The following is a 13,673-nucleotide window of genomic DNA, read 5'->3' on the forward strand; positions in this document are numbered from 1 at the left end:
TCCCACCTGCCCCACCCCTGCTTCACAGCTCCCACCTGCCCCACCCCCCACCAAGGAGCTTTTCTTCCCAATGCCAGCCTCAGAAGTTCTGGGGGTCTGGGTCTGGATGGGGAAGGTCGGTGGGGTTTCCCTGTGCACAGTGCCAAAGCTTTAATGCTCGGTACCAACCAGTATATCCTCAGATCCAGAAGTAAATGTTCTGACTTTGGAGAGATTCCCATTTGCTCATTTTTTGTGGACTACATGCACAGCCTAGAAATCTCAGCACATCCAGAAGTCTACCCCTCTTCCTGCTCGCCTGCTTCCCTAGCCAAGGTGGGAGAACTCCATGGGCCTCATCCCGTGGGGCCGTCCCGTTTTAACTGATGACAAAGCTTTTCCTACTTAAAACTTCATCCTTGACTCTACAGACCCATGTATCTGATATCATATCAAAGTGCCTTTAATGACCTGTTTGGAAAAGAAAGCATGATTTACATACATAGGACTTCTACGATCTAGGGTTTAAGAGAATGCTGACGGGAACGCACAGGATCCACAGAGTGACACAGAAGAGTGTGGTGGCGAGAGTGTTAGACCTGCAGCAGCCAATGGTCACAACAAAATTCTCATCAGTGCAGTGACAGAAGATGTTCTCCCAAATGTGCACTGTTCAATGCTATAGATTAAAGACGGAGCTTATGACTAAGCTATTTCACTGATGGGAAAGTTAATTCACATTACTTCTCCCAGAAGAAGATACACTCTGGCAATGGCCCCCAGCATCATCAGCCCCAGAGGTGCTGATGAGCAGCCACCTAACCTGTCTCACACCTAGCCGGTCACCCACCTCCAGCCCGGCTCCATCTCCCCTCTTAACCAGTACATTTCTATCTAACTTTGTAAATAACCAAGATGTGTTTCTTCTCCCATTCACATCCCAAAATCTTGTTCACTGGCCCATCCTCAGTTTCTAGATGATCAAGAGGAGGGGGTTAAAGGCGGGGCAGCAGCCGGCCCAAGGGAAGGTGACCCTCTGGATGCCTAAGTGGGTACTAAGGTCTTGTCACCCACACTACTTGGCAATGCCCTGTTCGCCGCCAAACCCAGGGCCACTGGGGTACATCTTATGCAATAAGGCAGAAGTTTCCTTAGAGCGTTTGTCCTGAGCATCAGGCAGAAGCATCTCTGGCTTCAGGGACAGAGGGACATGCTAAGTGTTTCCTGGCAGCCGAGAGAGTGAGCCTGAATACCTACCCATGTTCTCAAGCTACCTAAGTCCAGGATAAACTGTACCGCTGCAGAGGAAATCATAAATAATGCATCCGAAGACCAGGACTTCAATATCTTTGAAGGGTTTCATTTCTCCTCCCTTCCAACTTTGATATATGTACTTACTTAACAAGGGTCTGGGGAGGGTTAATTGAATTAATATATGTAAAGTGCTTTGAGTTTGAAGAGAATACACAATATAAATGGAAGTGTCACTAAAAAGGTTAATCTAATTTACATCTAACACTTTCAGTTCATGGTGTTAATGAACTATATCCTTTTAGAGAGTGATTAATTTATAGAAATGTGATTATTTTTCCTAATGCTATATATGGGTCAGCTTCTCCTATTACTACAACTTTATAGGAGAATTCAGCATTTTATAAATTAAAACAATAAATCAAACACCCCTATAATGGCTATATTTAATTACAAGGAGACATGCATTAGATTAACATTTATCTGTTTTAATTAATTTGCTGCAATGCAGTTATCCATGCAAATTGGAAAATGACACATCAACTTGACATAATACTAACAGTTTTGACTGGTTCTTCCCTGAAAATTTATGGACCTGCACCTGCTGCATTCGTGGGTAACCATGGTGACCACCAGCTGTGTGGCACGTGCCCGCTGTACATCAAAGAGCCGGGAAGGGACTTAACACTAAATTCAAACTTCTCCTGAAAATATACTTAACTAAATAGATAAATAGGTAAGGCCTAAGAAAAAGAAAAGGATACAGGATTTTGTTTGGGGGAGTTGAGTCCCAAAGTCTCCAACAAATTTCTTAAATCTGATCACCTTCTTTTTGTAGGCCCTTTATCCTTTCAAAAGGCATTTAGAGCCACTTCCAGGTGGATCCTCAGAACATCCGTGGGTAGAGGAGGGAGGTGGCACAAAGCCAACCCCAGAGAGGTGAACAGTTTGCCCCCCAGCTCCACACTGATCAGTGGGTCCAGGTCACAAGTCCATACTGACTGTTGTCAGACTGGCTTGAAGACTGCAGATTTGTTTAACTATATACTACAACAGATACTGTGGACATGCAAAGTGATAGAAGTCACAAAATGGGAGAAGAAACAGGAGTAACAGGGAAATGGAAATGGGGTTTAACCTTTCATGTGGGGTCTCTCTTCTGTAGCTGTAGCTCATGGTTCCAAACCTACCATGGGCAATGTTAACCCAAAGGAACGAATCACTAATGGTTAGACAGGAAATAGAGGGTAGAACAGGTTTGGAGTGTGGGAGATTCTTCTCCCTGCCTCTGGAGTTAGAAAATCACTTACTCCGGTCCTCTAGGCCACACGCAAGGGCAGTTTAAGCCCATACAGTCCTAGAATTTCAGCTCATTTTGCTCTGCCAGGATTTCTTGGCACACATCTCTTTGCTGTAAACTGCCCCAGCTTCTTCCCTCCAGACCCTGTCTGGGAGGGAGTAAAAGACAAGCCATCACTCGAAATGCACAGAAACGCTGGGGAATGAAAGGAAGTACTGAGTTTGCAGTTCATGGGATTTTAAGACCCACCCTTCCTTCTTTCCTTCTTTCCTTCCTTCCTTTTTTCCTTCCTTCCTTCCCTCCTGCCTACACCCCTCCCTCCTTCCTTCCTTCGCTCCTTCCTTCCTTCTTCCCTCCTTCCTTCTCTCCTTCACTCCTTCCTTCCCTCCTTCCTTCCCTCCCTCTATCCACCCTTCCTTCCTTCCTTCCTTCCCTCCTTTCCTCTATCCTTCCTTCCATCTTTCCTTCCTCTCTCCCTCCCTCCCTCCCAATTAACAGCATTCACTTTGTAAAAGTTGAAAACACTTCGCTCTACAGATGAGTCAGGAGAACATTAGCCACACCAAAATGTGTGAGGGCATCCAGTCCAGCAGATGCCACTGGAATTCACACTGAGAAAGGCTATAAACGCCACTCTTGTTGCTTCTAAAAATGTGTGAGGGCATCCAGTCCGGGGTTCTTCCCCCTGGAGGGGCTCACAATCTGCCTGGGGAGCAGGAAGGCAACAGGCACTTGGAGGGGGGAAATTAGAAGTGGTAAAATATAGAGGAACAAGGCCCCCACCCGGAAGCAGCCTTGCAACCATGTAAAGAAACAAAATGTTCCTTGGGGAACTGTTAGTAGCCAATGGGAGTGCTTCTCAGATTTGGCTGGGCATCAGAAATACCCGAGAACTTCAAGAGCTTTGGGGCACCTGGGTGGCTCAGTCGGTTAAGAGTCTGCCATCCACTCAGGTCATGATCCCGGGGTCCTGGGATCTGAGCCCTGCATGGGGTCCCTGCTCAGTGAAGAGTCTGCTTCTCTCCCTCTGCCTGCTGATCCCCCCTGCTCTCATTCTCGCTCTTAAATAAATAAATAAATAAATAAACGAACGATCAAAATTTAAGAAAAGAAAAGAAAAGGAAGACAAGACAAGACATTAAGAGCTTTAAAGGAAGTCCCAGGTCCTAGCCTAGAGCAATTGCCGCAGAGTCTCTGGGGGTGGGTGCCAGGCATCACTGCTATTTTACAACTGTCTCAGCTGGTTCTGCTGTGCACTCAGGGTTGAGAATCACTGACATGGTGGAGGAGAGGACAGACTCTGAAACTAGACTTGGTGGATTCAAATCCCAGGTCTACTGTTTTACTAGCTGGGTGAACTGGGTAAGTAGCTTAACCTTCCCAGCCTTCGTTTTCTCACCTTTAAAATGGGGATGATAAAGAGCACACATCTGGTTGAGTGGCTGGAAGGCTATGAGTATTAATACCTATAGAGCACTCAGAGCAGTGCCTCAAACATAGTCAGCTCTTGGTAGATGATCGTATTTTCTGTCTGGAAATTGCTGGAAAGTTCTTTGAGAAGAGAGGCGGCCTGATGAGACGTGAGGGGAAAACCATTACCTTTTATGGACGGCTGCAGAGTTTGGAACTATCTTGACAGAAACTACCATCAGGGGTGAGGCTCCCTGTTCTCAGAAGGCCCCCATGCATCCCCGCTTCACAGGAGGCTTGGGTTGTAAGAGTGCAGGCAGAAGTCCTCTGCGGACATTTCCTGTCCTAGCCGGTGTTCTAGGACTATCTGAGCTGCTAGAAGGGATTATGGTAGGGATGGGCGAGGCAGAAGGTGGGAGAAGGGCTGGTTTCCTCTAGGACAAGAACTGGTGTCCTACTCCCTCTCTTTTCCCCACAGCACCCCTTCCCACCCCAGGGCAGTGACTACAAAATGTAATATAGGAATTGGATTTCCAGTACTAGAGTCCCAGTGGTAGCAAAGACTCTGTTGCCTATGTAAGTAGAGAGCCGGGGACATAGAGGGGCCATGCTGTTCGGACAGTGGGCATCACAAGGGGTAGCCTGTGACAGACAGAAACTTGAAGCCATTCCAAGAGTGTGAAGCTATTCTCAAAACCCTGGGACCCTGCCAGCCCCTAGCATGGATGGTGAAGGATGGATTCATGATGACTGGGATGGAATTTCTTGGAGGCCTGGTGGGACTGGAGTTGGTGCTACCCATCCTGACAGCAGTGTGAGGGAGGAGTGAGGAGGAGGTCAAAATTAAAATTTAGCACTTTCGTTGTAAGCCCTGCTGAATAAGGCAGTAGCAGGGGCATGGAGAGACAGGGGAAGGTTCTAGATATTTATGGGTAGAATCAACTGGATATGATAAAGGACAGGGTGTGATGGGGGAGAGAGACGCATGCTGGGGGAGTCCTGGGACTCCGACTTAGGTGAGTGCACAGGAGGACCCTTCACCCAAAAGGCGGCCACAGACAGAATAACAGCAGGTTTCTGGAGGGAGAGAAGAGGTTGGGCATACATGGGGCTGGTGGTACCCCAGAGCACCCTAGAGGAGGCAGACATTAAGCAAGCCTCAAGATGAGCTAGAAAAATTGGTCAGGGCTAGAGATGGCCCTAGGAGAACTGATGTAAGCAGAGGGCACTGAGCTGGGGACAGGCAAGGTCCTGAGGATCTATAAGGATAAGTGCTTGTTCCAAGGATTAGAATACCACTAAGAAGAGGCAGAAGTGGGCTTTGGGTGACATCGTCCAAGACATCACCTGGCTCTCTGGTGCTGGATTACAACCACCTACAAGCAGTAAGACCCCTTGGTCTGATTTCTGTCTCTGTTGCTGCAGGCCCTGTGGGGTTCCTTTACCAACCTATAAAATGGGTATTTGTGAAAAGAGCAATTGACATATATAATCATGCCATGACATAAGAAAAGGCAGCCTTATGAGTAGTCAGGTACCTGCTACTCTGTCTATACCATCTCCTCCCACCCTTGCCACACTCACTTTTCAGCATCCCCTCTTCACTGTCCCCAGCGGCCAGCCTTCGAGTATATCTAATATACTTGGAAGTGTTCATGGTAGCCTTTATTCACCCTGCCTGCTTAACAAAGGATTCAGAAGGGAGCCATCTTTAACCCAAATGAAAGACCAGCTAGGGAGCCCTTTCTGGTGCAGGAGACCCCTGCAAGCACATCTCAGACCACGAAATGCAGACAGCTGTCTTCTCTGTGTGAGGCCAAGCATGACAGGAAGTGAGGAAGGCTTCAAGCGGCCTGGACCAGAAGACAGAAGCCATGTTTACTCCTCATGGCGAAGTGAATCAGAGAATGAGGCTCGCAGAGAAACTGACTCTTTCAGCAATTTTGTAGTGAAACCCAAATGTTCTCAGACAGTGAGGCTCAGACAGAGTAAGAGCCTCTCTGACCTTACTCAGACCCTTCCCAGAGCAGACATCACATCCCTCTGGTAGGTAAGCCCAGGTGATGTGAAATCCATGTCTACCACACTGTTCTGGGTTCAAATCTCAGTTCTACAATCTCTAAGCTGTGAGACCTTGGGCAAGTTACATCACTTCTCTGGGCCTCAGTTTTCTCCTCTGTAAAGATGGGACAGCAATTCTACCTTCACCATAGAGTTGGGGTTAAGACCAAATCAACTGACACATGGGAAATGCTGAAAGAAGTGCCTGGCACATAGTGTGCATTCAATAAACATTCACTATTTTATTAGCTCTGTAATCTGTATACAGAAATGTATTCTCCCTCTCTCTAAAAAAAACAAAAACAAAAAAAATGGGGCACTTGGGTGGCTCAGTCGGTTAAGCATCTGACTCTTGATTTCGGCTCAGGTCATGATCTCGGGGTCCTGAGATCAAGACCCGTGTCAGGCTCTGTGCTGGGTGTGGATCCTGCTTGGGATTCTCTCTCTCTCTCTCTCTCTCTCTCTCTCCCTCTGCCCCTCCCCCCTTAAAAAAAAGGGGAAAAAAAAGAAATGTATTTGGCCATGGCTGAGCTCCCTCTTCACTCCTGCCTGTGTGCCAATCATGTGCATTCTTAATATCCTGCATTCACCGTCCTGCCCCCCTCCTATCTGCTTACCGAGTGCGTACTCACCCATCAAGACCCCTTTCATTTTCTCTGTAAATCTTTCCTGACTTCTCCCATCCTTGCCAATTTCTTCCTTTCCTCCAAGATTTTTCTGAGGTCTGTAGTGCACAATCTACCCTTTTCCCATCAGCTATGAAGTTCTCCAGTAGTTCATGTCATGTGTGATGTTTGCCCTAGACAGAGTGTGAGCTCTTTGATATCTGGAACTTGCTTTATCTTTTTGTTCCCTTCACAGAGAATAACAGAAGACTGAGAAGTAGCTACTGGCTGATAAGGCTAAAGAACAGGGCCCAGTACATGTTTGAGTTGGCCTCCCACCGAAGGCATCCTTCTCTGAACTCTGCCCACCCCTGCCTTCCGCCTGATGCTCCCCCAAAGTCCATAGCATGACTGTTATAGATGAATGTTTGTGTCCCTGCAAGATTCATACCTTGAAACCCTAACCCCAAAGTAATGGCATGAGGAGGTGGGGTCTTTGGGAGGTGACTGGGGAAAGAGGGGGTCATGGGGGTGGAGCTCTCATCAATGGGATTAGTACTCTTATAAATAAAAGTCAGGAGAAAGCCTGCTTCTTCTCTCTGTTCTCTACCCTGTGTGGGTACAATGAGAAGTCAGGAGTCTGCAATTTGGAAGAGGCTCTTACCAGAACCCGACCCCTGGCACCTTGATCGCAGACTACCAGCCTCCAGATGGTTCAAAATAAATTGCGATTGCTTATAAGCCATTCAGGCCCTGGTATTTTCGTTACAGCAGCCCCACCTGGTTAAGATGGCAATCATCTGTCCTACTCAGTACATGTCTTGAGCTCAGCAGCCTTCTCCCAATTCAGTCCTCTCCTGGACCATCTCAAACTTACCACACCAATGGAAACATTTCCACAGGGTCCAGTTAGTGGTGGGCCAGACAACAAATAATAAAAATCATCTGTTTCAAGCTGCCATTTCATTATCAAACCTTGGGTTACCCCCTTCCATGTAAACAGGCATCATCAGAGAGGTTGTCTTAAGCAAAACAAAAATGCTTCTCTGCTTCCTGGAACAGCAGGGCTGAGACGAAAGTGCTAACTGGCAGGGACCTCTCCTAACAGCCCAAATCAACCACAGATGCTCTTCCTCCAGAGACCAGAAGCCCCGCACCTCCCAGAGCTGGCCCACGGAGACATGTTTATTTACTTATACAGCACACATTGCTGAGTCCTTACTCTGGGCTGGCCCTGCACTAAGTGCCAGGGATTTTGAATGAATGGGAAGGGGGTCCTGGTCTCAAAGGCGTCCACAGACTAGTGAAAGTAGTAAATGTTTTCACAGTTCAAGCCAAATGTGTGTGAATGTGCACTTCCATTTATACATGGTGTTTCTCCACACATGCACATACAAAGAAAGAGACAGAGAGAGAACAGAGCTTGGGCTGCGAGAAGATATGAACAAAGCTACTGAATTGCCAAGAGGTCAGAAAAGGGGATTTCACCAAATCTCAAACCCTAGAGCCCAGTGTTTATGAAACCAATAATTACCGTCACTATGTATTTAGTGCCATTTGCATGCCATGAAGCGGGCTAAATGATTTCTAAGCCCTCTCCTGACAACCGCTTTGCAAGGTAGATTTTTTGTATCCCTATTTTATAGATAAGGAAACTGAGGCTCCAAAAGCTTAGCTAATTTACCCAAGATAATCTAGCCAGGAAGCAGTAGGACCAGGATTAGAACCCGGGTTTCTCTAAGTCCAAATTTTATTTTATATAGGAGAGGAGAAAACATCTCAAACATCTACGTCAAGAAACAAGAGCACTGTGACTGCAAACAGGTAGAATCACTAAGCCCATCACCACTGACTGCTCAGCTTACACCTGGATACCAGGCAGCCGCTTGGCCCTAGGGAGGCAGGGAAAGTCAAGGTGAGATTCCAGCCCTCAAGGCTCACAGAGCAGTGCTGGGGCAAGACAAGGGGCACAGGCACACCAGAGGGGGAGCCACAGTGTTCTGGGGGTGCCCAGCCTGGGAGACCCACGGGGAAAGGTTCCTAGGGGAGGCCCTGTCTAAGCCTGACCAGGGGATGAGTAACAGAAGGGATTAGGCTGAGGAAGGTGACCTTCTAGCCTGAAGACATGGTCCACAGGATCCATGAGCACATCCTGGCCTGGTAACCAGAGGTGATTCAGGATGAAGGGAATCTGGTCTTTTCAAGGAATCCAAGAAGTGTTCGTCTTTTTTAAATAGCCAAGATAGAGAAAAGTAAAGGGAAGTTGTTATAATAACTGCCTGGCCACTGGATTATTTCAGAAATTGGGAATATGTTTGCACTAAGAGTTCATTGATTCTGTGAAAACCCCAAACAGTTGTATGGAATTAGCTGCTCAATTCCCTGCAGCAAGAAGCAAGGAATACAAAGGCAAGACGAGCCATGCCCCACAGACACAACGTCGTACAGGAGCCCAAAGTTGCGAAGGTATGTTTCCAGATAGTTGTCCAGGGGGCGTGTTCAACTCTGACAGGCAGCTTGAAGCCACATTCCCAATTTTCTTCTACATGTGAGTACAGAATTGTATGCAGGAAGAAAGCTATTTTTTGTTCAATCTTCTTCACATGTCGCCCTGACTTTTCTCTTTTTCAGTGACAGGAGTAATCATGATATGAACCTTAGAAATGGCAAAGTCAGTGGCAGGAAGCATACCCTTACTATTGCTCATGTTCTTCAGAGATGATGTGAGATTTGGGAATGTAAAATGCAACTGCATCGTAATAAGGAAAGTCAGTTCTGTAAATACCGACTAAACTGTCATTATAAATGTCTCTGTTTTGATCAACTATTACACATTTCTTTTTTTTTTTTTTTTAATGCAGCTAACAGCGCTCTTTGCAGCCCCCCAGTGGTTGCAAGGGGAAAAAAGGAAGAAGGGGGATTCGCTAGACAACTCTCACCCCTCTAGGGCCAATCAACTTTTTTACATTGGAAATACAAATGGCTTGTTTTCACCACAAAATGAGTATATACTAAGTGAGGAAGATGAAAAGTGTTGATTAAAATGCACATAATTGTACACATACATATGAATCACTGGGAGCCTGGATTTTTTTCTTTTTCATCTTTCTCTTTTATCTCTGCAAAGCTTTCTATTCTGACCTGAGAACTCTGCAATGCATAAGCACACCAGGTCCTCTACCCAAACAAGCTTTTCTCTTTTCCTCACTTGCTGTGAGCTCCCCTGTTTGCAGACATCTGCTTATAAATATACCATTTATTTTGCTACAAAGTGATTAAAAATCTTCAAAAACATGTCATTTGCCTGTTTAACAAAGTGTCTATACAGGGGAAGGACGGCAGATGGTTTGGAAGTTCATTGTTTTTAATTCTTGTTTTTACCAAAACAACAGTCTCTCAGAATGATCCCTCGTATCAGCGACTCCTTTACCACACTTTAAGATATTTTCATAATGAGTTTTTCCTTGTCTTCTCAAAAAAGAAACTGCTTCTCAAGAAGGGGGGGGTGAATTGTTGAAAAGAAACAGGATGTCTGCTTATGAAATAGTTTCAAAATCATGTCTCCAAAAATGTAAGGTTAGAGAATAAGCAGAAACTCTCCTATTCTTTGCTCAAAGTTATCATTCACAAGTTGTGGGAGAAGCATCCCTGAGATCCAAAGGAGGCAAACTATCTACTCTCCTCACCCTCCAAGAGTAATTAAACCTGGTATACATTCCTTCCCTGAGCCACTGGTAAGCTATAGTTCAAAGCCAGCTTGCAAGATCAGGTTGCCTCTAATAGGGAACCTGTTTATCTACAGGTGCAAACCCCTCCGTCCCCTGATGATGGTCAGACAAGATTCCAGCGATCACGTTCCCCCCTCCTCGTTACGTGGCGGATTTGGCCACAGCCTCCAAACCAAGCGCATACCCTGCTCGTCAACAGCGCAAAGAATCAACAAGTTATCACTAAGCTGGGCGCTCCAGCCGAGATCTGCTACTGCCTCCCCAGCGCCCACCGTCACCCGGCTCCCTCTCTGCTCCTCCCTCGCCCCTCCCCGCACCGTCCTGCACGTGACCTTCTCTTTCAGATCCGCCCTCCGGTCGCCCCTACCCCAGCGCCCTCCCCTCGCACCCAGACAGCTGTCAAAGTACGCTGCTCGCCAGCCTACTGTCTCCTTACAGCGCCGGGCGTTCACCAGGACCTTGCAGCCTTCTGGGAGGGAGCAGCGGGGAGGTCAGCATCTCCCACCGCACCGGGTGGGAGGGGGAAGGGCGCCAGGTGGGCCCCAGCGGAGTCGGAGAGGCGGCGGGGGGCTGGGGAGGGCGTCACATCCCACACTTCTCCGGACTCCGCGGCCCACCGGGAGGGCGCGCGTTCCCAGGGGAGCCACAGCCGCCCTGGGGGAGCCTGAGGCGAGCCGGGGCGGGGGCGGGGGAGCTTCCCTGGAGCCTACAAGTTTCCATCCACCTCAGAGCCGGAGAAGCGCTCTGCTCCGTCCTTTGAAGGCACCGCCGCCGATTCCCTCCCTTAGGGCAGGAGCAGACAACTGTCTCTTCTACCCGGCGCCCGAGCCCAGCTCAAGCAGTCCCCGGGCTGGGGCCCGCGACGCCCTCACTACGCTCCCACCCCGCCACACACAGCCCCCAAAGTTGTCCAGACTTCCACAGACCTCCCCTTCTCCTGCGTCCCTGGACCCCGCCCAGGGTAGGGCCGGCGTCTGCAGGTGGAGCCTCTCAGGTCCGGGGCGCAGGGCGCTCACTTCGGGGATCCCGAGCGCACAGAGGCCGGAGAGCTGCGGCAAGGGAGGGCGTGCATTTCTAGCGTGAGCCCGGGTCCCCGCGCTTGCACCCGTAAGCCCGCCCTGCCTCCCTCTTTGGAGAGGAGGAAACTTCCCCAGCACCCACCTTTAGCCGCGAGGAGGCGGCGCCGCCGGCTGCCCCCGCCGCCGCCGCCGCCGCTGCCGCTCCCCACGCCCAGCGCCAGCAGGAGCGGCACCCAGCACAGCCTCCCGGTCAGCATCCTCGCCGCTGCCGCCGCCGCCGCCAACCAGCTGCCGCTGCCGCCTGCTGCCCAAGCCGGCTCTCGCCTGCGGGTGCCCGCCGGGCCGCGGCTGCCTCGCTTTGCCTGCTGGGTGCGCTTCGGGTGCCGCCGCGCTCGGCCTCCGCTGCCCGCCGCCGCGCCGCTCGCTCGCTCGCCGCCAGCAGCCGCGCTCACTGGCGCGGACCCGGAGCGGCTCCGGCGCTCACCCCGGGACGGCCCGTGACGTCACGGGGGGAGGGAGGTGGTTCCTGCATATTCATGAGACGCGGACACCGGCCCTGCTTCCGCGCTCCCGGCTCCGCGGCCCCGACCCCCAACTTTCCTCCAGCGTCCTCACGCTCCCAGGCGCTCGTGCTCCAGGCAGGACTCGGCTCCGGTAGGACCGCGGCGGGCCGCTGCGGCGAGCCCTCCCGCCCGCGCCCCGGCTCCGGCTCCCCAAATAACTGCCTCAGGAGACGGCGGGGCCCCTCAGAAAGTGGTCACCTGGGGCCTGCGCGTCGTCTGCTGCGGCACAGGGGACCCTGCCCTGCCACGCCCTTGGAGCTGACATCGGTGCGGAGGGCCGGGCGGGCGTGCTGCGGGTCCTGCCCTTGGCCCGGCGTCTGGACGCTCTGTGCCGCCTGGTCTGGGGAGGGCGCCAGGCACACGCGAGAGCTGGAGAACGCGAGCGCTGCTCTGGTCTTGCCAGGCAGGGTAAATCTCCGTGGACCTGGAGGGCAATGGCCAGACGCCGCACCATCTTGGAGAGGCAGGTGCAGCTGCAGCCGCTGCTCTCAGAAGCTGATGGACCAGATCCGAAAAGCAAATCTGGGGTTCTGCGCCAGCAGTGGGGACATAAACTTCCCTGCAGTATGGTACCTAGGCAAGAAGTTACCACCTTTCTGTTGTCACTCCACATATCTAAGACCAGGCCACCTGACGTCATGCTTTGTAACATTTCATGCCATTGAGTAATTGTCACTTCCCTGAGAGCAGGGGCCACGCACCTCTTGTCGACCCCCCACCACCCCAAAGCCACGCAAGGTTCATAAAAGTACTCAATTAACATTAACTAATGGCTCAGAATAAGTCCTTGACCATATTTGCATATCTGCAGTGCCAATATCACACACAATTCAGGGTTCATAAGGAATAGATAAATAAAATAGAGAAATATAGAAACAAAAGTTATTTATTCATTGATTCAACACATTTACTGAGGACCTAGACAGGTTGTATTACCCTGCCACTGGGCACTGGACTAGACATTAAAGGTCCAATGGCCAAAAACAGTTGTCTGTCCTCTCCTCAAAGCCTTTGTTTCCCATCTGAGAAGCGAGAGAGGGCGGTAAATTACAAGGCTTTGTAAGTGTTATGGTCCTGCACATTCTTTATGTTGCTAGATATGAGCCTATACAAATCAATTAACAAAATATATATTGCAACAGTGTCGAAACAGCAGCCTATAATTAATAACTGTTGTTTGGGGTGCTCAACAAAGCCATAAAATCCATTAACAGCCCTCATGCTGCTCAGCCCTTCTGCACCTCCCTGGCAGCTCACCCAGAGCCACAGCAGTTGGGAAGGCCAACTCTTCTGTATTTCCAGGCACCAAGAGGTGCTTGGCGAAGGGGGGGGAGGGGCAGCAGTGAATCACAGTGGCCACAGACAGGCTCAGACCAGGCAGGGCACTTCACCTGCAGGTCTCCTTTAACCTACACAACCAACATCAGTGCTATTATTCTCATTTCACACATGAGGAAATAGAGGCTCCAGGCAAGTTAGGTAACTTCCTTGCCCAAGATCAAAGAGCTAATAAATGCCCTAGGCCAATGCCAGAATCTTGCCTTTTTCAGACTCAGTATCCAGATCTAGAAAGGATGACAAGGAGAAGGGAAAGCTGACCCAGGCAAAATCAAGGAAATCAGCAAATACTGAAGAAATACAAATTTGTCTCATTTTCTTCCATTTACATTCCATCGAGTTACATATTTGCCTCTCCTTCATTTTCTCTAACCATTAGACTTACTTTAATGACTTACCTGCACTGTCCCTTGATATCA

At 49.6% G+C, this 13,673-nt stretch overlaps 1 protein-coding gene across 1 annotated transcript in view; it reads right to left on the reverse strand.

The window, feature by feature from the left end:
• The window catches only part of CLSTN2 (calsyntenin 2), a 611,775-nt gene extending 600,039 nt beyond the window's left edge, over positions 1-11,736 (reverse strand). The window contains exon 1 of the mRNA XM_032408591.1: positions 11,496-11,736. Coding sequence (XP_032264482.1) covers positions 11,496-11,610 — 115 coding nt within the window. The 5' untranslated portion in view covers positions 11,611-11,736. The remainder of the gene's footprint in view (positions 1-11,495) is intronic.
• Between the last annotated feature and the right edge of the window lie 1,937 nt (positions 11,737-13,673).

Source organism: Phoca vitulina, unplaced genomic scaffold, assembly GCF_004348235.1.
Source record: "Phoca vitulina isolate PV1807 unplaced genomic scaffold, GSC_HSeal_1.0 scaffold10, whole genome shotgun sequence".
NCBI classification, from domain to species: Eukaryota; Metazoa; Chordata; class Mammalia; order Carnivora; family Phocidae; genus Phoca; species Phoca vitulina.